This window comes from Penicillium griseofulvum, assembly GCF_001561935.1.
Source record: "Penicillium griseofulvum strain PG3 chromosome Unknown contig_13, whole genome shotgun sequence".
In the NCBI taxonomy this organism is placed as follows: domain Eukaryota; kingdom Fungi; phylum Ascomycota; class Eurotiomycetes; order Eurotiales; family Aspergillaceae; genus Penicillium; species Penicillium griseofulvum.
Genome location: NW_024467434.1, coordinates 414540 through 442322, shown reverse-complemented (window position 1 = coordinate 442322; position 27783 = coordinate 414540). Strand labels below are relative to the sequence as shown.

Below are 27783 nucleotides of genomic sequence, written 5' to 3'. Positions count from 1 at the left end.
TCCACGCGTCGCTTCTATCACCCCGCGTTAGGCTTGATAGCCTGAAACGGAGGTCGCGCGTCGGAAGCTTTATATATCCGATTTGAAAATCTCACGATACTACAGGCAAGGGTGGCTGCAGTCCCACCGTTCGCCACCATGAACCAAATGAATGTCGGGATGAACCCCGGGGCTGGGGGCCCTGTGGGTGGAGTTCCTATGATCAACAACGGATCCACGGCTTCTCGTAACGACAACGCTATGAACAACCCCGAAATCATGATCAACAACCTCAACACGTATATCTATGATTACTTTTTGAAGCGAGGGTACCATGACTGCGCCCGCGCCCTCTTGCAAGATGAATCCATCAAACTCAACACCGACAACAATCCCAAGACGAGTCCCGGAAATAGGCGTGACGATGTCAATGGTATGGACCCCGATGCTATGATGACGGATGGGAAGGATGGTGAGAAGATCAAAATCCCGGATGATCTCCCTCGCCCAAATATTCCTAACGAAAGCCCCTCGTCGTTCCTCCTCGATTGGTTCAGCCTTTTCTGGGAATTCTTCTGGGCTCAACGCAAGAAGGGGAATAGCAATGATATTAGGCAATATCTCCAACACAACCAGGTGCGTGAATGATTTCACCTTGATCGAGAATCTGGACCATGGACTAATCTTGAACTCTAGAACTTTATGCGTCTGCGAGAACAGCAACACAATCAATTTATGAGGCAGCAGCCCATGATGCCTGGCCAGATGAACCAGATCCGGAGACAGAATGGTGGCATGGTGCCTCCTAACCTGCAGAAAACAGTGCTGCAGAACAACACCCCTGGACTGTATGCTCTATCTGAATATCTTCCCCATGCGGACTGTTAAGTTGGGGGTGGACGCGCTGATGAGGTTTTTTTTTTAGCTCCCAACAACAACAGCAACAGATGGCGCAGTACCAAAAGGCCCAGCATATGCAAATGGTGCAGCAAATGCAACGGGATCCAGACATGGAGATGGGTGGACATCGACCACAGTCACCAGCGTCTGCCGACAACGCCCCCTCGCCGTCGAAACGCCCACGCCTTGAAGGCGCTGTCAACGGACAGCAGCTGGCACCGAATGGCCGTGTACAGGGACAAGGAATGCCTGGACAGCCTAACCAGGCTATGATGATGCAAAATGGAATACAGAGGGGAATGACTCCGGCGCAATTCCAACAGTTCCAGGGACAAGCTGCGCAACAGCAACAGAAATCTATGCAGGTATATGCTCAAAACTTGGCCCTTCATCACTCTCGCTCAGCATCGAATTCCCAGGGTATCCCAAATGGTGGCATGATGAATCCCGGTGTTATGACGAATCAGGCGGATCTGGTGCCGATGCCGGATGGCCAAGGCATGTATCCCATGGCCGGCGGTGGTCCTGAGTACTACAGTGGGAACAGTCAACTCGCCCAGGTCCGACCCGGTAGTTTACAGGCACCTGGCAGTCAGCAGGGTAACCATGCTCTCCAAGATTATCAGATGCAGCTTATGCTGCTTGAACAGCAGAATAAGCGGCGCTTGATGATGGCTCGTCAAGAGCAGGATAGCATGGCCCGTGCTGACGGCCAGCCCCCAATGCCCGGCCAGGGAGCTTTGCCCCCAGGCACTTCCCCGGGCAGCAGGGCGGGTGCGTCTCCCAATCCTAGCGACCAAATGAAACGAGGTACGCCTAAGATGCCTCCGACTGGACTTCCCGGGTCGCCAAGCGCCGGCGACATGTCCCAGCGCGGATCACCCGGATCCATGAACCTCAACGGTGGTGCGATACCACCAGAGATGGCGGCTCAGTACTTTAATGGACCCAATATGCGACCTCCTAGCTCTAATCCTGCATTCACTGGAGCTCAAATGGGTCAGCCGATTCCGGCCAATGCCGGCCAGCGTATGCCTAGCGGACAATGGCAGCAAGGGCAACCGCAGATGCCTCCGCAGCATTCGCCTGCAAACCAGCCTCAGGCTGGAACCCCACAGGAACGAAGCGCGATGCCTCCGCCCTCGGCTCCACCCGTCACGGGTCCCGCTGGTCGTGGTCAGCCGGCGTCACCTCAAACGGCTGGCAATGCGCCACCAACGCCCCAACAGGCTACCAAGGCTGCCCCAAAGGGGAAGAAGGACACTAAGGACGCCCGCAAGGTCTGTATACTCTCGTTAAATGCTGCTGTAATGTTCGTATCCGCTAACTTGAATTCAAGCGACCCAACAAGAAGCAAGCTGCAGCTGCAGCTGCCAGTGCGGCTGCAGGCGTGACCGCGTCCACCGAAGGCGCAGAGCCGCCGACCCCATCGACTCCCGTCACCCCCCAGCATCCTAACTCTTTTAATAACAAGAATGGAGTTAATGGAGCGAACGGGCCAGCTCAACCGGCACAGCCTACCTCGGCACCTGCTCCCCAGACCATGGTGCAGCCGCCCCCTGACCAACAGCAATCCTTCACTGACCTCAGCATTCCTGATGTACGTTCTTCCCCGTCTCTTTCGAATATGCTTGTACTGACTCTTTTTAAAGGCTTCCGCATTCAACCTTGACTTCAGCGCACTGGAAAATCCAGACATTCTGGAGAACTTCGACTTTGACACATTCCTCAACACTGATGCCGACGCCACTGGATTTGGGTTCGATCCCAGCATATCCTATTCGGCCGATGGTGTTGAGACAGGTGCCGGTGACACCCTATGAACGTGTAAAAGTCTTGACGGTCCTTCAGGTGCTTCACCTCCGATATACCCTTGTTTGTACATTTGATCATTGCTCTAGTGCGTTTTCGCGGATACTCGAACTGTTCTGTTTTCTTCTTGTCTCCCAATTACCTGGATATGTGTGTTCTGCGCGTGTGCTGTGAGATTGGCGTTGGTGTACCTTGTTCATCGCATCCTCTCCCCTTGCTCCTAGGAAGCCAGCATCCTCCAACTGATACCAGGGACTGCTTGGACGGCGCTTCTGTATTCGAGATTAGTGCACTGTGACCTACGAGTTTTCTTGGCTTCTCTTCCTTTCTTTCTATTATTACTATTATTACTTGTGGATGTGGTTACTTAATTCCTTGCTTTGCCTTGTCTGTACGGGCAACGTCAATACTCTCAGTATGAAGTCCAGTTCCCTATGGCTGATCCAGTGCACTTTCATCCTTTCATTTCCAACGATTTCCTTTTTTTTGGTCCATCTTCTCTCTTTTGATCCATCTTCAACAACCTTCCAACAAATGCCGGCCGTTTCTTTTCTTCTTCTTTTCTTTTGTTACCAGTATCACTGGCATTGGATTCTTCCACCTCTCACTTCTATCAACCAGGCTGTATGGCCTGTGGGTTTCTCTTTTCTCTTCCCCCCTTTTTTTTTCTGTCTACATTTTGCCTGTACTCTCGGATCAGACCCAGATACCTCCCGATCAGATCGTGTCATCGCTGAAATCGGACACCAGGGTGATGCGAAGGGAAACGGGACTGGCACAAAAAGGAACCAACGCAAAGGAGGTTCGTGACTCTTGGATGTTGGTGTTGGTTGATGGGATTGGATATTGGATTTGGATATTCCCCTAACAGATTCCAGGAGTTTCGATGTCGTTATGGTTATGCGTTTCATGTTATTTTCCTGATCTCAAAATATGGAACTGAATTTATCTATGGACAGTTTTCTGTTTCCAGATTCTAGTTGTGTAGACCTGTCGAACTGACTTACCTTCAAGTCTGATGTCATTTATACAGGTGTCTCAGGTGCCTGTCTGAATTGGGAGTCGGTCATTATACTACTTTTCCTAATTAGGAAGGGGGTCATTATTCCAGCAAATATAAATACCTTCCTTTTTACTTCTCTTTCTTTTTTCTCCTCCTTCACCCCCTCCACATTTATCTTCCTTCCTCCACCCTTCATCCTCCATCTTCCATCCTCCTTTCTCTTTCCTCTTCTCACCCTCTCTCACACCATCTCTTCCTCCCTCCCTCTCTCTCTCCCATACCCCATCCCCCATCCCCCATCATCCTTCATCCATTCTTTATCCATCCCTCCTCTCTCACCATCCCCCATCCATCCTTCATCCATCCCTCCTCTCTCACCATCTCCCATCTCCCATCTCCCATCTCCCATCTCCCATCTCCCATCTCCCACTATCCTCCATCTATTCATCCTCCATCCTCCGTCCTATAGAGGACACGCTTTGTTAGTCTCTTCTTTGTCTATTTCATTACCAATGTGACAACATGCCACGGCTTATATGAGACATTAGTCTATTGTGCATCTGGTATATCTACGGTACGTTCCTTGTGTACATGAGATGACAACTGGCTAACACTTTTTGTTTCACTAGTTACGGTCATCTCTTTGGTTGGAGACAGCACCCATAGACACATGTTTACTGTGAGATTCCTGCCTTGGGAATTCCCACTAATCACATATTCCACCGCCGATTTTACATGCTCTGACGGGTCTATTGGTATCACCCAAAGAATTATCGGTAAGCCCTGTGTGACCATGACCTCGCTGGCATATGGCTGATATTGCTTTCACAGTTACATCCGTCAACCAATCCTGCCCAGTGAAGATCATTCTGAGGGCATTATTTGACGTCTGACTGCGTGCAAGCGTATCACGTCAAAGTCTGGGTTATCTGAGACCCACTGTGGCCTCGTCTCAGCTTAGCGCGTGCCCAGTGAAGAGTATTCTGAGGGCTTACTTGACGTCTGACTGCGCGCAAGCGTATCACGTCTTTGGGGAAGTGGATGATGGGTTATCTGAGACCAAGTGGCCTCGTCCCAGTGGAGTGGGGTGCCCAACGGAGCGGGATGCCCAGTGAAGATTATTCTGAGGGCTTACTTGAAGTCTGACTGCGCGCAAGCGTATCACGTCTTTGGGGAGGTGAAGGATGGGTTATCTGAGACCCGGCGTGGCCTCGTCCCAGGGGAGGAGGACTCCGATGGCAGACAGGGGGAGGATATACGGTCGTCCGATGGCATACAGGGGGAGGATATACGGTAGTCCGATGAGGAGAAATTCTGAGGACAAGCATGGGTCCTTTTCGCATCCTTGGGTAGCCTACGCGCTATCAAACTCCAAATTTTTGGAACTTTTTCACCAGAGACAGCTCTCTGGTGATCCTCTATATTGTCCCATGAAGAGAACTCTGAGGGCATTCCCAAAAGCTTGATTCATTGCACTTCGAATCTCGCTCATGAGGCGGATACTTGAAATGTGCAAGACATTTATCCTGTCTCTTGAATCATTCTTTGAACCTTTCGTAGATGTATTCTATAGTTGTGTTGAATCAGTTCAAAGTATTCCCGATCTACAAATATTTCAACATGAGCACAATATTGTACAATGCTTTTATTATCTTACAAGAATAGATTATTGCTGTGTTTTTTTGCATGTCTCCTACTCTCGATTTTCTAGGTAGATTGTATAGAAAAAAAAAAGGAAACATTCTATTTTTCCTCAGCTTTACTGAGGAAAAGGTAAGCTCCAAAAACTGTAAGTTGTCCACTCTACAAGTCTAGTTTGTTGACCTCAGAGAGTAAAAAGTAAAAACTGTATTGACTGAAGCTCACATAAAAGATACATGCCGGCTTCATGTCAAGACTAAACTAAACAAAGTGAATGGGGGGTAAGTATAAGTTGAAAAGCATGATCACCGGTTCGATCCTACAATATCGACTCATTCTCGTCCGCATTGTCGACATCCTTGGAGCTACGGTTCACCTTCGCGGTGTCTTTGCCCTTAGACTTCGCTTTGGGGGTCTCCTGGTTGGCCTCTTTCTGATTCTCCTTTTTGCTCCGGACTCTTTCGCTTGGGCTCGCCCCAACCTTGGATGGAGTCAAGTCCCTGGGCTCACTCGATCCTGAAACATCGCGGGTGCTTGGTTGTGATATCTCCCTGAGTGCGGAAGAACGGCGATTCCGAGACTTGTAGCTTGCAGAACGAGCTTCGGCTGCTGCAGAAGGCTTTGGGGCAGACATCGCAGTGGAGGGAGTATTAGAGGGTGCGCGAGTTCCCACAGGAGGCACCTTCGTTGGAGTCAAAGCTTGGATCAGTTCGTTGTATTGTTCATCGTCAAGACAGGAATTAATGCTGGGCTGCTTGCTGTGTTCATAGCTCATCCCGGTCACACTCGAGATGGCCCGGCTGCTGGTTGATCCTGTAGAAACATAGTCTGGCATTGGGACGTCCTCGCGAGAGGATCGAGCACCTCGCTGCCGCCATGCTGTATCATCAATGAAGGCATCCATACCAGGTTCCACGATGTATGTATCCTGTGGCTCCCATCGAGGCTCTTGTGGATAGCCGTTCCACTGTGTGGAAGGGATGGGAAACCCACGGTGTGGGGTCCAGGCATTGTAAGTTGATGGGGTACTGCCGCTGTAAGTAGCTGCATTGCTGCTGGATTGGCTACTTGTGTTAGCCGTGATTGTAATTCGATGTTCGGGTCTGTCGGGTCTGCTTGGTGAATGCCCATGAGCGCCATCGCCAGCTACCTTGGAGGTGCCGTATCGTGCTGCCTGTCCGTACCGGGATCCATTGGGCATAGCAAGCCACATTTTGGGATTTGGCCAAGCAATGTCGGAGAATTCCAGCACATCTAGTGGCGCATGTTGGAAGGAGAAAACAATGACATGCTTGTAGCGCTCGAAGGGGGGCGTGCGATTGGGGCGAGAGAACCCTTCTGCAATGACAATCTTGATTCTACCTTGAGAATCACCGGCATCCCAATGCTTCTGCTGTAGTATCTCAGAATGAAAGGGAGGGAATCGAAGGGCGTCTTGGTTTCCATCTCGGTCAAGACCTGCTTGGACTATGAGAATCTCGAATCAACGATAAAGAAAAAAGGTCATACTGGAACTCAGATCTGCCAAATGAGTGTCAGTTCCAATTCAACAATGAATAGGGCAAGGGGGTAAGAAAGAGAATTGTGGAAGGATATGATGCCCATGTGAGCGCGCACGACGTACCCATAATCTGTGGCCAAATAGTTCTCTGTCCATAGAGGCTGCCCCTGCACGACATCATCAGCACAGTCCAAGCATCGGAGCGCATACCGCAGAGCTTAAGTTTACTCACGCAACAAAGACCCCATCAATGAAGAGCCGCACCTCGAAGAGCAAAATGTCCTCTGGTTCCATATTGGACTCGATCTGGACACTGGGGCGTGGTTTTTCCCAACTATGAACCGAGACTTGGAACGGACTATCCTTGGGCAAACTCGGGATAAACGTTGTGAGGACTGGAAGCTGATTGAAGACTCCTTGCTCAGGAAGGTGTGCATGAGGGCCAAGAAAGACCGCATTGTGTAGGTAGGGTGAGTCTTTATCCTTAGTCACAAAGCATTGTGTTTTGAACTCTTGGATAGGAACCTTCGAACCTCCGGGGAAAAGAAGGACATCCCAGTTCCTGTACCGCATGATGCTGTGGGGATAGGTATAGAGAGGATGAATGAAGTGCTCATGTCGAAATTGTTTGGGTATAGACAATCATGGAAGTAACCTCGGACATGCATCGCTGTTGCCCAAAACAGTATCACCGATTAGGTTAGGCGGTATAGACTGATAGACTATTGTAGATGTCACTTGTCCATATTAGCCCTAAAGAACAGCACTTGATCTACAATGAACACAATAAAACAATCTAGAAGAATTGTCTCAAGAATCAGGTCAAGTTCAAATTCCAGCCCTAACCCCAGCAGAATACCTCTGAAGATATCACGATAGCAGACAGTAATACAGCAAGACAACCAACCCAGGGGACAACTACCAGAGCGACCAGATATGCTCAAGTCCATCGAAACCTCCATCTATGGGGCCAGCCATAGAAGCGATGTTTATATAGGTAGAAGATCCAGAAGCAAAGGGCCGACAATACAATACCAGGAAGATAGAGAGCTTGACGGCAGTAGTGCGATGCAAACACCAAACGAGCGTACAGGACATTATAGCATACGATCAAAGGGAATTTAGAATCGACAAACGCTAAGGCGCACGAAACAGAGCGTGTTGTACAAGCCGGCAAATCAGTCTTAACAGAGGAAAAAGGGTAGAAAAAAGCACGCAAAAATTCTCAAAGCGAACATAATTCAATTTAGCTGCTTGAAGAAAAGAGAAAAAAAAGGGACAAAGGAAATAAGGTGGTAACGTGGGGGGAAATGGAACTTTTCGCAGAATGCCTGCCCAAGGAGTATAAGGGAAAAAGAAGCGCATGACAATTCGGACTTCCATTACACGCAGACAAAGACCCAGTTGCGGGGGAAAACCCTAATAACAGAAGGGCAGAGAGACATCGAAAATAGGATAACGAAAAAAAAGATAGAATACGGACGCAAAGGGGGAGAGGAAACGGAGGGGGGTAAAAAAAGGGAAAGATACATAAGAACAAGACAGACCAGAAAGGGGAGAAAGCTCAGATCTTGCTAAGGTAATAGCGCTCACGTAAAAAGGAAATGCGTAGCACAGGAGACAAATGCTCATCAAGAGCTATAGCCTTGGCCAGAAAACCAGGGAACGAATTTGTTATGACACAATAGAATCATCATTGGAAATGACACAAATAACTCCTGCTGGTGCTTTCAATCAAAGGGAAACGCTTACTGGAAGAGTGTGTCAGCCGACCACCTGCTTCACATTTGATCCGGGATCGGGCTGCCAGGGTGATCGCTCACCTTCATGGGGGCAAAGCCACCATACTGGTGGGCCGGGGGCATGCCCATGGAGGGGTACATGGGAGGCGGCGGGGGAGCAGGGCGGTAAGGGCTGCCGGCAGGGCCGGAGTTGTTCTGGGAGCGGCCCCAGCTCAGACGCACGCGGGAGTTTCCAATGGGGTAGCCCTGCATCTGGTTGATGGCCATCTCAGCGGCGTGGCGCTGGACGAACTGGACGAAACCACAGCCCTTTCCAGGGGGAATCTTGACGTAGGTGATTTCTCCGAAGCCCTGGAAGAAAGAGCGGAGCTCATCCTCGGTGACGTAGCCGGACAGACCACCGACGAAGACAGTGGTGTTGTTGGGGTCTGTGAACTGGTTCATGGGCTGGGGAGCACCGTAGAAGGGCATAGGAGGGCCACCCATGGGAGGGTACATGCCAGCGGGACCGGGCATACCCATGGCAGCACCACCGTTGCCACCAACACCGGGACCCTTGTTCTTGGGGGTAGCGGTGGAGATACGCATAGGACGGTTGCCACAGTAGACACCCTGCATCTCGGTGAGAGCGCGCTGCTGGTCGTTCTCATCGGAGAAGCGGACGAAACCGTAGCCGCGAGACATGCCGCTGATAGGATCAGTCATGATCTTGGCAGACTTGCAGGAGGGGAAGCGGCTCTGGAAGAGGGAAACGAGGACGTATTCGTTCACCTCGGGGCCGAGGTCGCCAACGAAGATGGAGTACTCGGGGCCACGGTCATCACGGCTGCAATAGGGTTAGTTACAGGGACAGGAGGAAACCAATGAATAAGATGTTTCGCTTACCTGCGATCAGCGAGACCGCCGCCGGTAGCCCAGTTGAGCTTGAAGACCCGGTTGGTGTTGGGCATGGGGGTGCCGTTCAGAGAAAGGGCCTTGGCAGCGGCGGCAGGGGAAGCGAAGTCGACGAAGCAGTATCCAGCATTGCTCCTACTACCCACATTAGAAACAATTCTTTGAAATTCAAAAGCCAGTTATGGTGTCTTACCCAGAGAACTTGTCACGGATCATCTTGACGTTGACCTGCTCACCCATCTGGAACCACAGGTTGCGGATGAAGTTCTCATCAATCCAGGGCTCGAGCTCACCCATCCAGAGGGTGGTCTTGCCATCGGCGCCCTGCTGGGGAACAGGAGCCGAGTTGGGCTCACCGGAAGGAGGGCCCTGGAACTGAGCGGCGGAGGGGTCAACCTGGCCGGTCATGTTGGTGTCAACGGGAGCCGGTGCGCCAGCGGCGGCGGGGTCCTGCTGAGGGAAGTTTTCGTAGCCGTTGTTGTAAGACATGGTTGCAAGAATCAAAGTCCGGAAAGTCGACGTAAGAATATAAGATGGCTGAGCGACTAGAACTTCGTGGAGTCGTTAAAGAAAGACCGGCGTAAGATCAAGTCGTAACGAAGCCAAGCAAAGAGACGGGCGTTAAAGGCTGCTCAAAATATGAAGTTAGCTTAAATCAATTTTCACTTGGAATGAAGAAAGAAGGTCTGGACATGCGCAAGCAAAGAAAATGAAGTGAGAGGTGCAACGCAGGCAAAACAGTCAATACAAGTCGAAAAAAAAACGATGCGGCGCGGTAAAAGAAAGCCGGATAGTCAGCATTTTGCAGGTGGTTTCTTCAGGCGCATGCATATATATGATTCAGAGCCACAAAAAGTGGTACCATAAAATCGCCAAGACCAGTGTTTCGGGCAGTATATCAACTCCAGATGGTAGATTGGAGGGTGGATTGGCCGAAGACGAACAATCAAATGGCAAGAATTGGATGCGCAAGACGAAAATAGACTTGTTTCCACTCGGATGCTAGGCGATCATCATGCTTCGACCGTTTCCGTCGTTCCGGTTTTAGGGCTGAATGCGACCGTCCACCCTCTCAATCTAGCGCAATTTTCGGGCACTTCAAGTATCTAGATCCGACTGGTTCCTCATATTGGCGATGATTTTTGAGGTTGGGATGCGTGCGACCGGTAGATAATCGGCTGTCCCGAAGCGCTGGTCAAGGCGAAGGCGTTTGAAATATGGGTGAATCACCATATTCAAAATCAAGTATCCTGCAAAGCTAGTTTGCGCTGCGCTGCGCCGAGTTTGATATGTATATGGGGAGGCATTTTGGGTTCGAGTGATGAAAGAGGCTTAGAAAGACAAACTCACCTAGAGGAAAACCTGGGAAAACACTGGAAATGCGCGAGGCAAAAAAAGAGTAATCGGCAACAAGGGAGGAAAAGCAGAACTCCCGATAACTAAACAGAAAATTGAAAAGATCTTCGAACAATAAGAAAAGGGAGGGGAAGGTAGGAGGGGGAAAAGAAGAAAATGAAGAATTGGAAATCTCGCGAGATGAAGAGAGAGGGGAAGTGGGAAACGCATTACGTGAGTCTATGTATGGTATGTGTATTACCTCGTATGGTATGTTCCGTTCCAAGATGTTGGAGATAAATTTTTCTTTTATATATAATAGTAGTATGTTGTATGTATAACATCTACTAGTAGTATACCAAGTGCCTTGCCTAATGCTGATCAGGACTTCCAAGCAGGTACAAACGCCATATAAACTTAGATATTACTTATACTATCTCGGTCCCCAGACTCCTGTCAACACTGCATGATTGATATCATGCGGGGGGGCTTGATTCTTCATAGTTCCAGGATCCCGGGAAGCCGGGATAATTGAAGTTGATACATCATAGCTTATGACCCGAGGTCTACATCAAAGTTCTTTGCCGACCTGGGCCTTTTGAAAGTCAGCCTCTCCGCCTGTAAGATCAGATAGCAAATATGTAGAATAAAAATTTGAATAAAAACAAATTCAAACACATTCAAACACATTCGGTAAAAGACAGAACAAGGGGCAGGAAGCCCCAATGCATGAAATCTGCAAGGACCTGTGGCTATCCTCGCAATGTGACTTGTCAGGTCCCGTGGGCCCCCCGGGGGTTCACCTGGGCATCGTCATATGCTGAGGTAATCTGTTCGCCTAAGTAGGCGCAGCATTAGGTACCTGTTGGGTATTCATCTGATATCTCACATTATATATGAAACTAAATCTATTGAGAAGTACATATGTATGTATACACTAACCTGGATGAATGACTTTAATATTATATAAGCAATTAAAACAGGGCTTAACAGCCACAGAACCATGGAACAGCCTCATACGGTTATATTTCAAAAGGTCTGATACCCGAGTGAAAACTGGTAGAGAGTATACAGCATACTACTATGTAGAGAGCTCTTCTCCGAAGCAAGGTTCTCTCATCTACCCGAATTACCCTAATTCATAAGCAAGGACTTCTTAAAAACCCCTTCGTATTCCAAAATACGTCAGCCGCGCACGTCCGGTCATGAATACCTCAAAGCGAAAGTGAAAGAAAAAAAAAAAGCTCAGAACCATGGAAGGCTTCTCATGCGGAGTTCAATTCTTATTGGCCGGATTTGGGGGGCCGCTCGTATTAGAATTACTACTTTACCCAGCAGAGATTTTCATCCTGTTCAGCTTATTTCACTTTACATGGTACGCGACGCGTTTTTTATTCAAAACATATTGTGATATTTCTATAGTATATAATAAATTATATGGAAAGGGGTATGTGCAAGGGATAGTGGGATGTTAGGTTTCAGATCTAACCCCTCTGCTCGATGAAAAATAAGCTAATCTAACCCTTGCATATTGAGATACGGCAGAATGTACTTTGTTAAGGTGTAGCCCTAAATTAACCTATGTGGACTGCTATAACCGTATATCTATAGATATTTCACAAGCATGGAATTAAACTCGGAAATATCATATATGAATAGACTAACTACTTATGTTGTACTTTACTTTCACATGGAAAACAAGTCAAAGCATATAATGTACTCCGTAAACAAAGACACTTAACACTAATTATACCCTCTCGAATATCCTACTGGCCATCACAGCCTCTGAGTTGCGCAGCCCCAGGCCACTAGCTGGACCCGATTGCCCCCACCTTCAGGGCTCACATCCACTTAGTTCATTCAGCTCTGGCCAAAGAGAGGGTCAGCCGTGGCTGTGATTGATACCTGAATTCGACGTACGAGAACACTTACTGTATACTCCATTACTTCAAGTCGGCATAATAATATTAACCACTTTTTTTTTTTTTTGCCTGCACCCCACTGGTTATTTATTTATTTATTTTTTTTTCGGTCCAGACTTTTTTTTCTATTAAATATAAGCTAGAAGTTTCTAGAAAATAATTGGGATCCATAGGTAGTACTATATCAGTATAATATTCTACTACAGATGTATTGCAAATTGAGTGTGGGACTTCCTTTCACGAACTATGTCACTTTGTGTGTGGCCTGAGCGTATACTGCACCGACGTAATTGCCATTCTAAAAATATCCATTTTAATAGTTTGCATTACTTCGAGCCGCATAGGTAAAACTCATCACGGAATGATACTACAAACAATTAAACTCATCCATCCCCTCCACATTGGGATCCTGCTCCGCAAGAAGCATAAGACTCTTCTCGTAAACTTGAGTAGCTTCTAACATCCACGGCTCATCGATCTCATCACCATCCTCATCCTCATCCTCATATTCATATCCATTACCATTAGTAATAGCAGCATCACCTCTCTCATTGGATTTCGCCAAACAGGAAAAAACTTCAAATCTAGTCCTCTCCGCCAAACTCCGGATCCGCACTTTCTGTGTCTCCGTTGCAAGAGACTGGCCCAGCTGTGTGCCGGGTAGAACAGCGCCGGTGAGTGGGTGTGTGCCCGTACACAGTGCTGCGAAGACGCAGTCGAACTTGTGGAGGATGTTTAAGGTTGGTGGGGCGTCGAAGGGGAAGGCTGGGAGAGAGGTTTGGATTAGGCCTGCTAGGGTTATGAGGGCTTCGGTTTGGATTGCCGCTGGATAGAGTTAGCTAGAATGTAGAATATACAGGTAAGGAAATGATAAAGAAAAAAAGAAAAAGAAAGGATAGCAAAGATAGTACGGCGTATATAGCAATATACAACCTCCACTTCTACAATGTATAAAATGTAAAACTCACGTGTTGAAGATGCCCAAAGCGTATCAACAAGACCCTCCACTTCTGCAGCGAGCTCTTTGAAGCTATCATACCTGCGTTCCGAAACGGGTGTATCCGGTGCGTCCATTCCCATGTCGGATTTCATTTTGCGGTACGTGACTCTCTCTATACCGGTGCTGATTTGACCTCGGAGCTGGATTTCTTCATCCGAGCCCGAGGGGATCGGTTGGCTTCGCTGTTGCGGAAGCGATAGAGTTGGGCTCCATTGTGGTTGCCGGGTTGAGGGAACGGTTATCTGAATTCCCGTGTCTTCCCTATTTCTGGGCCTGTTTGGAAGAGAGATTGGAACATCTTCGAACTCGACATCGGCGTCGGAATCGGAGTCTTGATCGGTTTGGATCGAGGCGGGAGACATCTTGAGGGTTGTTTTGCTTTCTTTCGATATAGATATAATGTGTTGGGTCCAATAATCAAGATGTTCAGCCTTGGTGGGTTCTTTATAAAAAAGAGAAGCAAAAAAGCTACAAAAATGAGTCGTAGTCCAATGAGAGATGGTCGTTCTTCCAAGATATATCGTGTGAAGCTTTCGCTTCAGGCGTGCTCGGAGAATGCGATTTAGCCGAGAGTAGTATCACATGATACAGCCAACCGTAGCAATTGGTCCTCCGATATTTTTCCAGTTCTATACTTTGACGAAGCTATCAATACCATCCATAGCAAGACATACCGTTTCTCCAGAGGTGGGATGTCACGCCAAGCGTTGGTCTGTGCGGGAGATCCGGAAGAGGCATCTATGGGCTATGAATATGAAGGACACGGACAAATTGAACTACATGTATAAATACAATTAGATCATAAACTATTGATATTGAGATAACATGTATGTATCTAACCTATTTTAAACCATAATTAGCATATGTGACAACCAAGAAGCACAATAAATCTCGACAAGATGTAATCTCCATGTCAGAAGGCGAGAAGATATAGATAAGCTGGTGTTTGCAGTCATGGCATAACAGCGAGCTAAGCGCGTTTTGCTACTATGGCCCCAGCGTGTTCGTCCTCGGAGCGAATATGAACAAAAAGAACAAAAGTAGAAAGCAAATACTCACATTTACATAGGACACCTCGAACCTTTTATCCTACCATCGAAAAAGACACCCAGAACGCCATGCTATCATGCACCGGATCACTCAGGCTGTGTAAAAAGTCAGCACCAATTCTCAAAGAACAACCGAACAAATGAGAGAGTAAACTTACCCGAATCTTGCCCTTCCGAGCCTTAATCTCCGCCAACTTCTTCTTATCCTCATCAAAGCGCCTAAGCAACTGGTTCTGTCTCTCCTTCCTCTTCTCCCTAGACTGGAACCGATAGAAGTCTTCGAGTCCCACACCCTTCTTCTTCTGCTTCTCAACAAGCTCCCTCATCTCATCCTCCCTTGCCACAGAATTCAACTTCGGTCCATGCACAACAGTAATGAATCCATCTTCGTCCGGCACAGCAAGACGTTTCTGATCTTCGCGCTTGCGCGCCTCAGACACCTCCGTGAACGTAGTCATGAACTCATTCACCGCCCGCAGCAACGTCCCCCGATCAGGGTACTGCATGCGCTCGTGCGTGACGTACCGGTTCAGTCCGAGGACAGGAATGCGGTCTGTAGGCAGGCCCTCGCCCCAGACGATGGTGGTACCGCGCTTGGAGGCCTTGGTGGCGGCTTTCAGGCTGGTTTCCATGCTAGGCTTGTCGGCGAAGATGATGACTGCGTGGCCGCCGCTCTTGTGGAGTTTGCGGTCCCAGGTTGATGGGAGCGTGATATCGTCTAAGTGGCGTTCGAAATCGTCGGCGGTTACGCGCTTGCGCTTCTTTTTAGATTGAGTTAGGTTGGTTTCCGTCGTTGTTGCCGCGGCGCGCTTTTTGGTCTGCACATCTTCGAATTGGACTCTTTCTACGCGGCCTGCAGCGAGTTGAGTACCGAAGAGGTGGCGGAGGTGGGCTTCTGTGGTGTCGATTGGGACATTGACGATGAAGAGGGAGCGGGTGGAATCTGGGTCTGGGATTCGGGGCTCGTGTGGTCGGAGGTAGAGGTAGTGTGTTGCGGGTTTGGGGAAGAGAGGGGTTGATGGAAGCTGCACGGGTAGGGTGGTGTACCCTTCTACCTGCACGGATTCGCCTTTCATTTTGAATGGAGGTTTGATTGCCGGATTGTTGCGTTGATTGAGCTGAACTTTTTCTGCAGATTTGCTCTTGGCACAAAATTTTGCCGGGTTGTCGGAGCGGCGGTGTAGGCGGTGAACTTCTTAATTAGGGCTTCGACTACATTAACATGAACGTGATCTTGAACTCTTTGGTATTCTAACCTATTATTTATGATATAAACTAACTAACGGTAATGAAAACATCGCAGCGTAAAACCTGATACATCATGAAAATCGTGACTGCAGAGAATTTCCCTCAACGTCGATACATCGTCTCGACCACACACTTTCAAACCTTGTCAGGGTCATTGATCCCGCCATTGGTAATGACATAGATTGCTTCCCGCTCAGCGCAGTCTTAAAACGGGTTAGATCAGTGACAAAGCCCGTAATATATCCAAGTACTCACCAGGAGAATCCTGTATTTTCGCAACTCGCTCATCACCACGACCCTTCCGCAGGAGCACACGAGTAGTGGAAGCATGAGCAAGAACATGACCACCAACTGGCTTTCGACCATCAGCTCCAGCGAAGAGAGCACTAGCACCAGGGTCACTCTGGACCTGGTTTGTCTGAACCGAAGTGTAAGCCCCAACACCTCAAAACACATAAGATTGCACTCACCATCAAGACACAAACATTGAATTCTGCAAACCAGACCAAATCAGCCAAGATAGCTATGGAAATTAAACGCAGAGTTATAAATCTCACCTTCAGCCATATGCGCCAGCTTCATCAAAAATTGATTCAACTTCTGCTGCCGATCCGCGAGCTCCCCACGTCCACAATAATCAACCCGAAAACAGTTCATAATACTATCAATAACAAGCAACCGATACTCGCCACCTACAAACGCCTGGGAAAGAGTATTCAGCAGCTCGAACTGGTGCTCACTGTTCAGCGCGCGCGCATAGGAAATATTCTCCTGCGCTGTGTCGGGGTCCATTCCAAACCGTTCGGCGATCTGAGCAATGCGTTCGGGTCGGAACGTGCCTTCTGTGTCGATATAGGCGACTCTCCCAGCTGCTCCGCCTGCTTCTTTGGGTAGTTGGGCGACTACAGACATCGTGTGCGAAAGTTGTGTTTTGCCGCAGCGGAATTCGCCGAAGACTTCGCTGATGCTCATGCTCTGGAAGCCGCTGGTGTGGTGTTAGATGGGGTTGACTGGTGTTTTTAGCTTTGAGGATGTGTGGTATTGAACTCACCCGTTGAGAATTGAGTCAAATTGCTTGCTGCCGGTTGAGACACGGACGACTTTCTTGCGCTGGTGGTGAAGTTCCATTGCTGTGATGAAACCCGAGGCTGTGGGTAGGCATTTTTGAATTGCTTCTTTGACTTTCTCGACTTTGATTTCGCTGAATCCCTTGATTTTAAGGAGAGTTTTGCGGGTTGCACCATGGACGGACTGGATGAGTGGTTAGGTTTGTTGGGGATGGCACGGGCCTGGGATCTGCTCAAAGATGAGGTAGGTGATTAGGGTCAAGGCACTCACTGCAATAGTGTAGAATCCATTGGCCTTCAGCTTGGTGATGTCGGCTGCGCCAATGCCATGGGCCTGGATACCATCGATGTCCAGAATGAAGTCCTGCAATTGTAGAATATTTGCTCCAATTAGATTGGCAGTTCTAAGGCCGCGCAGATATGGGGGATTCATTATACCTCATCGTCGCCGAATTCATCACTTCCAACCGAGCCCGGCATCTTGATAGGATCAATTGAAGATGGGTATGTGGAGATCGATGATGGGGGAAAACGTAGAGTGAACAAAAGATGTGAAGGGAAACTCGACCTTGGTGATTCAAGGTCACGGGTTCAGCTACTAAGCACTGAGCACAGCTGTAGACAACATCTACAAGAAACAAGAAACAAGACAATTGAGATATTTCTTTTTTTTTTAGCTCGAAACGTTCTCAGGACTCTTCCTATCTGGAAGTCCTCTTTCTTTCAACAGTTGCAACGGCCCCGAATCCAATTCCCCTCTTCAACAGATCCTCTCATTGCCACACTTCATCTCCTCGTTCCCTCTTTGGCCCCATTCGGGAAAACTGCAACCAAGAGTCGTTCGAAAACCAAGAAAGATAATCCATGAGAATAGACGCCAATCATAAGACTTGAAAAAGTCAAGGGTGACTCCGCGAAAAACAAAACCAAAAAGAACTTTTTCTGTTTGTTCGTCGTATACATGATAGGGGGGATAAAAAATAAGTAAAAAAAAGAAGTTCCAAAAGCGGGGGGGGGGGGGAAATAAGGGAAATCAAAAGTTGTTTTTTCAGGTCCAGTACCAGACCCGTCCCCAAAAACAGAGGGTGTGATTTAAATATATGCAAAGGAAGAAGAGAGAGGGTTAGGGAAAAGTGACCGTATTACAGAATCAAGGAAGAAAAGGAACTCCAAGCATTTCTCCAATGGCAGATGCACGGCGGAGAGACTGGGCCGAGTACAATCAAGCGACGGCAGTGGTAGGAGCCGCAGCAGGGACAGTGGTAGCCTCAGTGGTGGCCTCAACAGTGACGACAGCAGGGGCAGCGGCAACAACGGGGGCAGCGGCAACGGGGACAGCCTCAACGGCAGCAACAGGAGCAGCAGCACCCTCATTGGTAGGGCAATCGCGGGAGATGTGGCCAGCCTGGGCGCACTTGTAGCAGACCTTACCGGCGGAGCTGAGGGGACCACCGTTGGGCGCGGTGCAGTCACGCGAGATGTGGCCGAGCTTGCCGCAGGCGTAGCACTTCATGGCCTGAGCCTGGCAGTCACGAGCGAAGTGGTTGGGACCACCACACTTGTAGCAGGTAGCGGCACGAGGGTAGCCGCTAAATCCACCACGGAATCCACCCTGGAAACCACCACGAGCACCACCGGCACCGCGACCAGCGGCGGGACCGGTAGGGGGAGCACCAGCTCCGGGAGCAGTGGGGTTGGTGCAATTGCGCTGGGACGGGGTTAATGACTGCTTCGAAGATACCAGACCTGGGATTTGGGGTTGGAACTTACGGCAAGGTGACCGGGCTGGCTGCAGTTGTAGCAGCGGCCGTTGGCACCGCCGTTCAGGCGCAGGGTAGGGCAGTCAGCCTGGACGTGGCCGAGACCCTGGCAGTTGTAGCACTGCTTGGCTGAATGATTATTAGCAAGCTGGAATGGTGGAAGTTGATATGAGGGATCGATTACTCTCAGTGGTACGGGGCAGAGGGCAGGCGCTTGACTCGTGGCCTATATCATAACTTAGAAGCTTGTTTTGAGTAATATGACTCATGATGGAACATACCGGGCTGCTTGCCTGTGAGATGGGATAAATTAGCATCCAGTAAGATAAGAGTATGAGCTCTCGGGGAGATATTCACGCACAGTTGTAGCAGAGACGCTCAGTGGAGGAGCAGACCTCTATTGAGGAATTAGTTTGACCCCATATAACCAAGCTTCAACTCTTCTCACCAGCATAGTGACCAATAGTGCCACACTTGTAGCATGCGCGACGAGACAACATCATTCTGGCGGTAATCTATATCCATCGCAAGTCAGCCTCACATTGGGGTTATGGTTTGGTAGAGCTCCGTCGACGAGCCGCGTCATCCCATCCATGGGAATTATCGAATTGTGGGAGCATGCATTGTATGGACTTATGCAGCTCTGTAGATTGTATCCGACGTTGTCCGAGTCCAGCATAGTCACATAAGTTGCGATCCCAAAAATTTCAAGCGAAAGAGGGGAAGACGTAGATCGGCGGGGGGAAGCACGAGCTCAAACGGCGAAACACACGACACACCCTATTTCACTCACCCTCAACAGTAACTCTTCAAATCCTTGTCAAAAATCTACCCTTTTGGTCAGCTTGAGAACCTTTGGAGAAAGACGTTCAGCCCACTTGAGGAAAAAAAAGTGGGACAACGAGGGGGAACCACACAGAAGAAAAAAAAAAAAAAACCAAAATCAAAAGACAAGAGAAATAGAATACTCACACTCTCTCAACTTCAATAACCTCAACAGCTCCAACTTCTTTTTAAGAGAATGCACAGAAGAGAGGAAAAGTGGAAAAGAGGACAAACTCGTCAAACGGCTTTAGCTCCCGGGCTTTTCCGTATTGCGTAAGGCGTTTACTGTATAATATCCTACAGTATATAGCAGGTATATAGCCATACACAATATATTCTACTTTTGAATTCCTTACCCCCTACATTCCTAGTAGATCCATTCTCCATTAAAAAGTGTCACAATGTAATTCATTTCTTCGTTCCAAAGAGATCTCCGTGAGATCCGACTGGTTAGTCCATTTAATCTACTCTTCCCGCTCCAGGATAGCCGGTGCCTTAATTTCCCGTCCCTTGAGGAATTCCAAGTTTTCACCGCCCTGTAATGGTTAGTTGAGAGATTAGAGACGAGATAGAGAAAGAGACACACATAGCTGATTAGAGGAGAAACTTCAACACCAACGGCTTCGCCATCGGTAATAACAATACCACCAGCAGCCTCAACCCACCGCTGACCTTGTGCCATGATATCCGCGCGGCTGGTATCAGGGTCATCCTCACCAGTGCCACGGGCGTTCTTCAAAGGTGAGAACTCATCGTGACGGTGCACCTCAAGGGTGGCGAACTTCTCCAGTGGTGTCATGGGGAACACGTCGAAGACGAACTGCTCCAGCTTGATGCCGTTAGGCTTCTCAGGCTTGACAAGGTTGCCAGTCTCGGTATCGACACAGGCGATCTTCTTGCGCGCCACGTGGTGGGGCAGCTGGTGAACCCAGTTCTCGATCGACTCAAGGAATCGGAAGGAGTAATAGTGGTTGACAATGTTGGCAGCACGGTATTTGAGGACATCGGGCTGCTTGGGGTCCTTGGCCTCGGCAGTCTCCTTGTCAATCTCAGAGTACTCAACCACGTCGGGCTTGCCGTTCTTCAACAGGATCAGGCCGACAGACTCGGTGGCGTTGCGCTTGCGCACCACCTTGGTTGCGATATCGACATTCTTGGAAGCTGCAAAGCCAATGAATACAGGGTCTGCTACCTTGACAAGACAGTTGTCCACTCCGTAGAGGTGGATGTGCTGGATGCCACGGCGGCGCATGTCCTCCCGCACACCGGAGACCACGAGGCCCTGGTAGATGCCGCCGTTTCCATCAGGAGCCACGGCAACCTATATTGGGGGTCAACAAATTTCTTTCCTATACCTGTTTGAACTACACCCGTATATATACATACCTTGCCTTTGTTCTCGAGCAGAATCTTGCCATCATTGGAGATACAAGGCAGAATACCTTGCTCGAAGATCATGACATTGCCCTTGTCGAGACCGAAGTAGTTGTTCTTCTCAAAGAACTCCTCCGTGGGTTTGCGTGTAGGCCCACTGGTCATGATGTACCAGGGGATGACGACGTCCTTACCACCGATGAGAGACTGGAGCTTGGCAATACGCTGAGCCTGCAGCTGGAATAGCGATTTCTCGCTCAGCAGACCAATGTCAAAGCAGCCCTTGGGGGCAGAACTGCCGAGCCGGGTACCTTGTCCACCAGCCATCAAGACCACAGCCACCTTGTTCGCGGCCACCTCCTTCAGGCCGGCTTCATACCATTTCTGAATATCTGAGGGGTCGGAGTCGAGGATGGAGGCTGTGGCGACTTCGGGGAGGGGCTCGAGGGTCACGGTTCCCTCTGAGACCGGAGGAGGGTTGAGGGCCTTGTCAGCCAGCTCGTTGATCCGAGTGGGGTCAAAGTTGGACAGCTGGTGGAAGAGCTGTGACTTCTCGACGGTGGTCAATTCATCGACGAAGGAAAAGACATGTCCTTGTCCAGCGTCTGTGTATTTCTTTTGCAGTGTTTGAAACTCCTCCACTGAGGGTTCACGGGGAGCCTCTGGGGTGGTGCCCTGGAGTTTTCCAAGGACATTGGAGACAGCATCTTTGATTACGCTTGCCATTTTGATTGGGATATTGAGAATATGAGAAGAGAAGAATAATATTGGAGGGGAACAAAGTAGGAGAAAGGAGAAGGTAAATAAAGAAAAAAATAGAAACGTGGGGTGAAGCTCTCAAAGCTGAATAAGGTCAAACCTCGGGAAAGTACCACACGGTAAAACAGTGCTCCAGTTTAATATATCTCTCACCATTTAGGAACCTAGTGGGCTCCAGTTTATTTTTAGGGATCTGCAGAGGCGAATAATAATGAGCTATCCATACAAGAAAGTGACTAGCGAGCGCCATTTGAGACCTGCCCACTGGAAATTATTACGCTAGTCATAGCGGGGCCTTGGCCTTGCTACCGGGGGGCGAAGTTAAGTGGATATCAACTCCTGGATGGAGTACGGAATACGGAGTACACTATGTTGTATTCTTATTTTTGAATAGGGGGTAATAGGGGATATTTGAAGACTATCGTCGGCGGTCTTTCCGTGAATCTCGTCGTGGACTCCGACTCCGACTATAGGACCGACGACGGTATCGTCCATCTCGACGGGGGCTTCGACTTCCCCGATCTCGACGGCGAGGACGATCTGACGGAGCATCCCGTGGACCCTCACGGGGCGGAGCTGGAACGCCCCCTTTCTTGCTCTTGTCAAACATCATCCGATACCTAGCATCATCATCAACAGGCGCGTCATCCACCTCTCGGTACTGGCGTTTCGCTTCAAGATCTTCAACACCACCAAATCCACCTCTCTGTCGGCGCTTGGTGACAGTGGAGTTGCGCCAGCTTTCAGATAACTTGGATACCTGGGATGTATTAGCATATTGGTATAAGCAATAAATGGGGAGAAGAATGAGTTCTTACACTTTGTGAGAAATCCACATGTATCCGGTGATCATCGATTAAAACACCTTGCATCTTGAAATAGGCCTGTTCACAATCCTTCTGTTCTTCAAATTCAATAAAGGCATACTGTAGACTGTCCCCGGTGCGCTTATCCCGAATGACCTCGCAAGACAAGATTGTTCCAAAGCGACTGAAAATAAGATTCAGATCCTCATCTAGGATTGATTAGCCACAAAATTTCATTTCCGTTGGAATGCGACAAACCTTGTGTGACGGGGTTGAGCTTGCAAACAAAAAGAATATTCTCTGGCGGCTTGACGTCGGCGAACGGCAGATCTCCCACCATTTCCAATGTCAGCGCTTGTGCGCGAGCCTCACGCTCGCGACGCAGCTTTTCCATAGCCTCTTCATCCATATCATCATCCAAGTCCTCATCGTCCGCAATTCTCACCGTAGCCAATTGGGCTTTGGAAGGCACTGGACTTTCAGGTGGTTCAACCAGGTTCGGCGGGTCATCGAAGGGATCATCAAGGACAGTGGTGTGACGAATACGAATATCCTTCAGTGGTCGACCTCGGTCGTCAATAAAAGAGTCATTGATTTTCTCCAGGACATCGAAGCCCTCGACGACCTTGCCGAAAATCACAGCCTTGCCATCTAAATAATCCAGATTGTCTCCAAGTGTAATAATAAATTGACTGGCGGCTAACCGCTGATCGGGGTCGTTCTTGGAGGGTACCGTTGCCATGCTCACCGTGCCGCGTTCCAAGTGTTTCAACTTGCGCGACACCTCGAGTGGAAATGTTCTTTTTGATGGCCCGTCCAGCAGACCCCATACTGAAGATCCTCCATCGCTCTCGGGTGCATCAGGACCAAGCGGGTCGCCGGTCTGGAAGGTAAAATTCTTTTGGACGCTGTGGATGGGCGAGAAATTGTAGTACTTGAGCTTGCATAGCTTCAAGAAGCTAAAAGCGCAAATGAGCTTAGTTTCAGGTTTCAGCAGACTGGGGAAAGCCAAGGAATGGAGCCACTCACTTGTCACACGCCTTGGGTGCATCATCGACCAACAGGTCAATTACGATATCGCCCAGGGAGGTCTCTAAAAGCGCGCTCATGGCGGGGAATTGGGTTGCGCAAAAGCAAAACGCTTGGACCTTTGAGCAAACTAATTTGGTAAGAGAGGGAGAGAGAGAGAGGTGTAGTGTAAGATAGTAGAGAGAGAGAGAGAGAGAGAGAGAGAGAGAGAGAGAAAGTCCAAGAAATGTGAAATGCGAAAGATCGGAGCTTCGACCAATGACCGCCCGCGGGGATCCCCAGAGAGAACCTGAGCCTCTCTGTTTTGATAATTTTTTTTTCCCTTCTCCCTATTTTTACACACAAAAACAACTAAAAAAAGAAAAAGAAAAAAAGATTTTCCAATCTACTGATGGGTACGTGCCTGCACAACAGCTCTAGGGCTCTGCCGGATGATCGACCCGGGAGACTTGTACGACGATGCTTGTCAATCGAGCGGCATATATTCCGAATGTCCCCGTTGGACATATAACCTTACGCTTTTGAGATCGACGTGCAGCGGATCTTAATAAGGGCCTTGATCGACCCTGGGATTCTAAGTTTGAACTGTTTGTGTGCTTATATCCCTCATGCAGCAGCAGCCCAAGCCAAAAGAAGCATCTCTTGGCTTGAATCCTTTTTCGTCTTCCCCTAAGATGATACTGTCTTGCCATGGAGTACACGGTCCTCTTTGTTAGGACATCTATCTTTCCCCCGTGAGTTGTTCCACAACAGAAACGTTGGGAAGGGGGAAACGGGCGGCCTCCTGCAGCAGCCAACGGGTATCATTAACCACTTCTTAGTAAAAGAACCATACACGTGGAATGAGAGATGATGAGCCTCTTGACCTTCTCTTCTCGATCTGGACAAGCTCTGGTCAGCAGAGCTAGGGGTTGCCTCCACCGTATCGTCTGCAACAAAAGCCAGTCTCAATTTCAACATGTGTCCCTGGCGTGTCAACTCAGAGTCAGCAGGGCTGTTTCTCCTGATTCTTCTCAATTCCTACTTCCCCCCGGATGTCGTGCATCGTCAAACCTTGAACTGCGCTTTGTCTAAATACTTATTAGAGACTCCATGGGGTTCTAGATTTTTGTATTTTGAAACCCCCGAATTTGATTGCCTTCCCCACAGCTCTGATTTTTCTCTTTTTCTTTCTCTCTGTCTTCGTGTCCTGACACTGGATGTCTTAAGGTGCATGAATATGGAAATTATACTAATCTTGATCTAATTCTTTGCCCCATGTCATACTGTAACCTGAAACTTCTCTCCACATCTCCAAATGTGTGAACCTTGTAAGTATCCCAGAAGTTCATGCATCTTAATCCTAGTTTCCCCCTCTAAGCCTTTAGCGTCGATCGTGGATCGAGGACTATGACACAGTACTCCATATGGAGTACACTAAGTGTTATATCCATTTCTCATTTTATGGAATTGATTTGCTTTTTCCGCCCCCCCTTCCATTTCGATCTACCTGCGTACCGGAAGCGCTAAAGAGAAAGCTGGGTCGATACCCTTGTCACCGATCAGTATCCTTGAACTTCTACAGCGCGCTTGGCTCGGGGAAGTCAACTGCGCTAAAGTTGACAGCGAATTTGGTTTTTCCCTTTTTTTTTTTTCCCCCCTTCTCTTTCTCCATTGAGACATCTGAAGCATCCTGAGACAGGCGTTTGTTTTAAGACCGTGCGTTTGCCAGATAACACTCGATATACCGAGGAAAATGTTCGGACTATTTTGACCTGCAGAACTATCGAGCAAACATTTTCTCACGGACGTCGGACATACTCCCCCGCGGATCGTCATGTTTCTGCAAACAGTAGCTCGGCAGTTGCCCGTTTTTCTATCTGGAAGATCTTGAGATACACCAAGTTTCTTGATTTTTACCTGTTTCCTCTTCTAGACATTAAAAAAAAGAAGAACAAGTCCTTCAAATTAGCTGAAACACTACCTACCGGAGCATCTTTCTCCTGTTCTCGTCATGTCCGTGTGACGTTACCTTGTGAAACCTCTTTTTAAAACGCATTTTCTGTCTTTCATATATGGCAACTGGGAGGAATCTGAGCGGAACTTTGCATATAATTTCCCCTTGGAAAATAATATAGAAATAGGAATACTAAGAATAATAAGAAATAAGAAATGCCGAAAAAAAAAGAAAGGAAAGCCAGGTTCAGGGTACTTTTGACGTTTTCTCTCTCTCTTCCCTTAGATCTAAACACACAGTATAGAATATAATAATAAAATATAGAAAAATAAAAGCAGGGGGCAAAAAATATCTGTCTATAATTCTTATAAAAAAGAAGGCAATCACACCGATTGTTACCAAAACATGGCTTAAATCTAGCCCTATTTCCTCAGAGACATCCTTCATTTTCTTTCCACTTCTTATACGTGAACTTTCCTTTACTCTTTTACTTTGAACTGTCTATCTTCTTCACAATGGATCACACATACGGCTTTTCTGAACTAGAAACCCGGCATAGCTCCAACATTTCTATGGCTCGGTCTATGCGTGTGGCTAAGGAGCGCAATCTTGTAGAGCGAGATGACAAGCCACGGAAGCAGAGGAAACGAGCCCTAGTTGCAGTAAGTATACTCTCCATCTGGATCAACAGCAGTTTCTAACCTTCTCTAGTGCAATCGATGCCGGAAAAGAAAAATCAAGTGCAATGGTGATCTCAACACGGGCCTGGCTTGCTCTAGCTGCCGTAGTGTTGGGGCTACCGAATGCCAATACATACGAGTAAGCTCAAATCCTATATCCACAGAGAAGAGTCACACTGATCTAGTTTCTTATTGCATAGGTTAACTCTTTGGCCCCCGAAGATGCTGCTAGAGAAGCAGCTAGGCTTTATGCAAATAAGAGTCAAGGAAGATCAATTCTCATGGGCTCTCCTCAAATTCGGGCTCCATTCCGAGAAGAGTACGAGCTGAATATCCACTCCAACTTCTCACGGCAACCAGTTGCTATGGATCATTCCTATGACGACCATTCAGCCAACTACCACGGCCAGACATCGCCAGGGTACATGCTGTCCAGCACACCTGGGGCAATGCTTGACTATGGCACTGCATGGAGCAACCGGGCCTGGGATCTTAACGGCAGACCCACCAACGGCGAGTTCTTTGAAGAACCAAACGGCAACATGAACCAAGCTGCCTATGGCTTCGTTTTCCCAGGCCAAGGAATGTCCACCGAAATGCCTCAGTCAACAGGAGCAATGACAACGTACACCGACGCCGTGGATCGTACTCTCCCAACTCCCCCAACTTGCCGAGGCCAGCTCCAGCCAAACATTAACCTCTCAACCCTCCCAGATGGCCTCTCAGGCATGACTCTAACAACTGATGCAAAAGGCCAGGGCCACTGGAACTCGCGGTACGCAACCTCCCCAGACGGCCGCACAGTGGCCATGCCCACCATCCCAAGCAACGGTCTCTACAACATCAGCCCCTCAGCACGTACCAAGTCAAATGACTCAGACGACGGAACCCCCGACCTCGTCTTTGGCTACATGCCCATGACCACAACAGAGGATTCTTCCCCTCTTCCCCCATCATCCTCTTCCTCCATGGCCTCCTCCACTGCAAACCCGCCTTACCCAGCTCTAGACACTATAGAGAACACTCTGGGTGAGTACAACGCTCCTGATGCACGCCTAGGACGTACTTTCTCGCGCGACAACGGCACCGGACAGCGTCTAGTCACGCTGGCCTCGGATTGCACATCTGATGTATATGGATATTCCGGCAGTGAGCGCAGGAAATCCAGGGTTATCGAGACGGATGTGCGCTGCTCGGCACCGACACTTGTTAATGGATTACCCTATACGCGTGTTCGACATGCAGACTCGGCGGTTGGTTTGCCGTATGGATTTTTGCCTGACTTGTCTGATTATGGGCGTTCGGTTGATAGTTTGCATCGTCCTCATATTTCGTCCATGGGACATCAAGGAGCATATTGAGTTGACTTCGATCTGTGTGTCATTGTATCGAACACGGATTCCTGGCGTTTGATTCTTCGGTCTTCGCCCTTCTCGTTTTTTTTTTCTGGTTGGTCTCTTGGTTTCTTTCTTTCCCACAAGATACACAAAAGAGATACCCATATCAAGGCTATTTACATCT

The 27783-nt window shown here is 48.6% G+C and overlaps 10 protein-coding genes across 10 annotated transcripts; 2 read left to right on the top strand and 8 right to left on the bottom strand.

The window, feature by feature from the left end:
* Positions 1–147: 147 nt before the first annotated feature.
* somA (putative cAMP-dependent protein kinase pathway protein (Som1)) lies at positions 148–2702 on the top strand (the record flags this gene model as incomplete). Its single annotated transcript, XM_040796997.1, has 5 exons — positions 148–615; positions 676–827; positions 905–2159; positions 2219–2479; positions 2532–2702. The coding sequence occupies 5 exons, from the start codon at positions 148–150 to the stop codon at positions 2700–2702; spliced, it is 2307 nt and encodes a 768-aa protein (XP_040650427.1).
* Positions 2703–5654: 2952 nt separating this feature from the next.
* PGRI_092830 (uncharacterized protein) lies at positions 5655–7409 on the bottom strand (the record flags this gene model as incomplete). Its single annotated transcript, XM_040796996.1, has 3 exons — positions 5655–6802; positions 6960–7003; positions 7069–7409. 3 exons carry the CDS (start codon positions 7407–7409, stop codon positions 5655–5657), a joined length of 1533 nt encoding a protein of 510 aa, XP_040650426.1.
* Positions 7410–8617: 1208 nt separating this feature from the next.
* PGRI_092820 (RNA-binding protein) lies at positions 8618–9961 on the bottom strand (the record flags this gene model as incomplete). The annotated part of the gene is made up of 3 exons (XM_040796995.1): positions 8618–9404; positions 9464–9610; positions 9666–9961. 3 exons carry the CDS (start codon positions 9959–9961, stop codon positions 8618–8620), a joined length of 1230 nt encoding a protein of 409 aa, XP_040650425.1.
* A 3135-nt stretch (positions 9962–13096) lies between these two features.
* PGRI_092810 (general transcription factor IIH subunit TFB6 family) lies at positions 13097–14091 on the bottom strand (the record flags this gene model as incomplete). The annotated part of the gene is made up of 2 exons (XM_040796994.1): positions 13097–13554; positions 13698–14091. 2 exons carry the CDS (start codon positions 14089–14091, stop codon positions 13097–13099), a joined length of 852 nt encoding a protein of 283 aa, XP_040650424.1.
* Positions 14092–14865: 774 nt separating this feature from the next.
* Positions 14866–15854, bottom strand: PGRI_092800 (putative ribosomal small subunit assembly protein; the record flags this gene model as incomplete). The annotated part of the gene is made up of 2 exons (XM_040796993.1): positions 14866–14874; positions 14937–15854. 2 exons carry the CDS (start codon positions 15852–15854, stop codon positions 14866–14868), a joined length of 927 nt encoding a protein of 308 aa, XP_040650423.1.
* Positions 15855–16161: 307 nt separating this feature from the next.
* PGRI_092790 (recombinase DMC1) lies at positions 16162–17573 on the bottom strand (the record flags this gene model as incomplete). The annotated part of the gene is made up of 7 exons (XM_040796992.1): positions 16162–16229; positions 16282–16444; positions 16497–16519; positions 16584–17011; positions 17078–17277; positions 17365–17457; positions 17532–17573. The coding sequence occupies 7 exons, from the start codon at positions 17571–17573 to the stop codon at positions 16162–16164; spliced, it is 1017 nt and encodes a 338-aa protein (XP_040650422.1).
* Positions 17574–18315: 742 nt separating this feature from the next.
* Positions 18316–19356, bottom strand: gisB (putative zinc knuckle nucleic acid binding protein; the record flags this gene model as incomplete). The annotated part of the gene is made up of 6 exons (XM_040796991.1): positions 18316–18801; positions 18864–18982; positions 19038–19079; positions 19135–19146; positions 19215–19250; positions 19302–19356. 6 exons carry the CDS (start codon positions 19354–19356, stop codon positions 18316–18318), a joined length of 750 nt encoding a protein of 249 aa, XP_040650421.1.
* Positions 19357–20142: 786 nt separating this feature from the next.
* On the bottom strand, positions 20143–21778 carry PGRI_092770 (UDP-N-acetylglucosamine diphosphorylase; the record flags this gene model as incomplete). Its single annotated transcript, XM_040796990.1, has 3 exons — positions 20143–20214; positions 20265–20999; positions 21065–21778. 3 exons carry the CDS (start codon positions 21776–21778, stop codon positions 20143–20145), a joined length of 1521 nt encoding a protein of 506 aa, XP_040650420.1.
* Positions 21779–22229: 451 nt separating this feature from the next.
* On the bottom strand, positions 22230–23726 carry PGRI_092760 (PPIL4 family peptidylprolyl isomerase; the record flags this gene model as incomplete). Its single annotated transcript, XM_040796989.1, has 4 exons — positions 22230–22571; positions 22630–22826; positions 22876–23576; positions 23647–23726. The coding sequence occupies 4 exons, from the start codon at positions 23724–23726 to the stop codon at positions 22230–22232; spliced, it is 1320 nt and encodes a 439-aa protein (XP_040650419.1).
* A 2371-nt stretch (positions 23727–26097) lies between these two features.
* Positions 26098–27623, top strand: PGRI_092750 (uncharacterized protein; the record flags this gene model as incomplete). The annotated part of the gene is made up of 3 exons (XM_040796988.1): positions 26098–26244; positions 26294–26401; positions 26463–27623. 3 exons carry the CDS (start codon positions 26098–26100, stop codon positions 27621–27623), a joined length of 1416 nt encoding a protein of 471 aa, XP_040650418.1.
* Between the last annotated feature and the right edge of the window lie 160 nt (positions 27624–27783).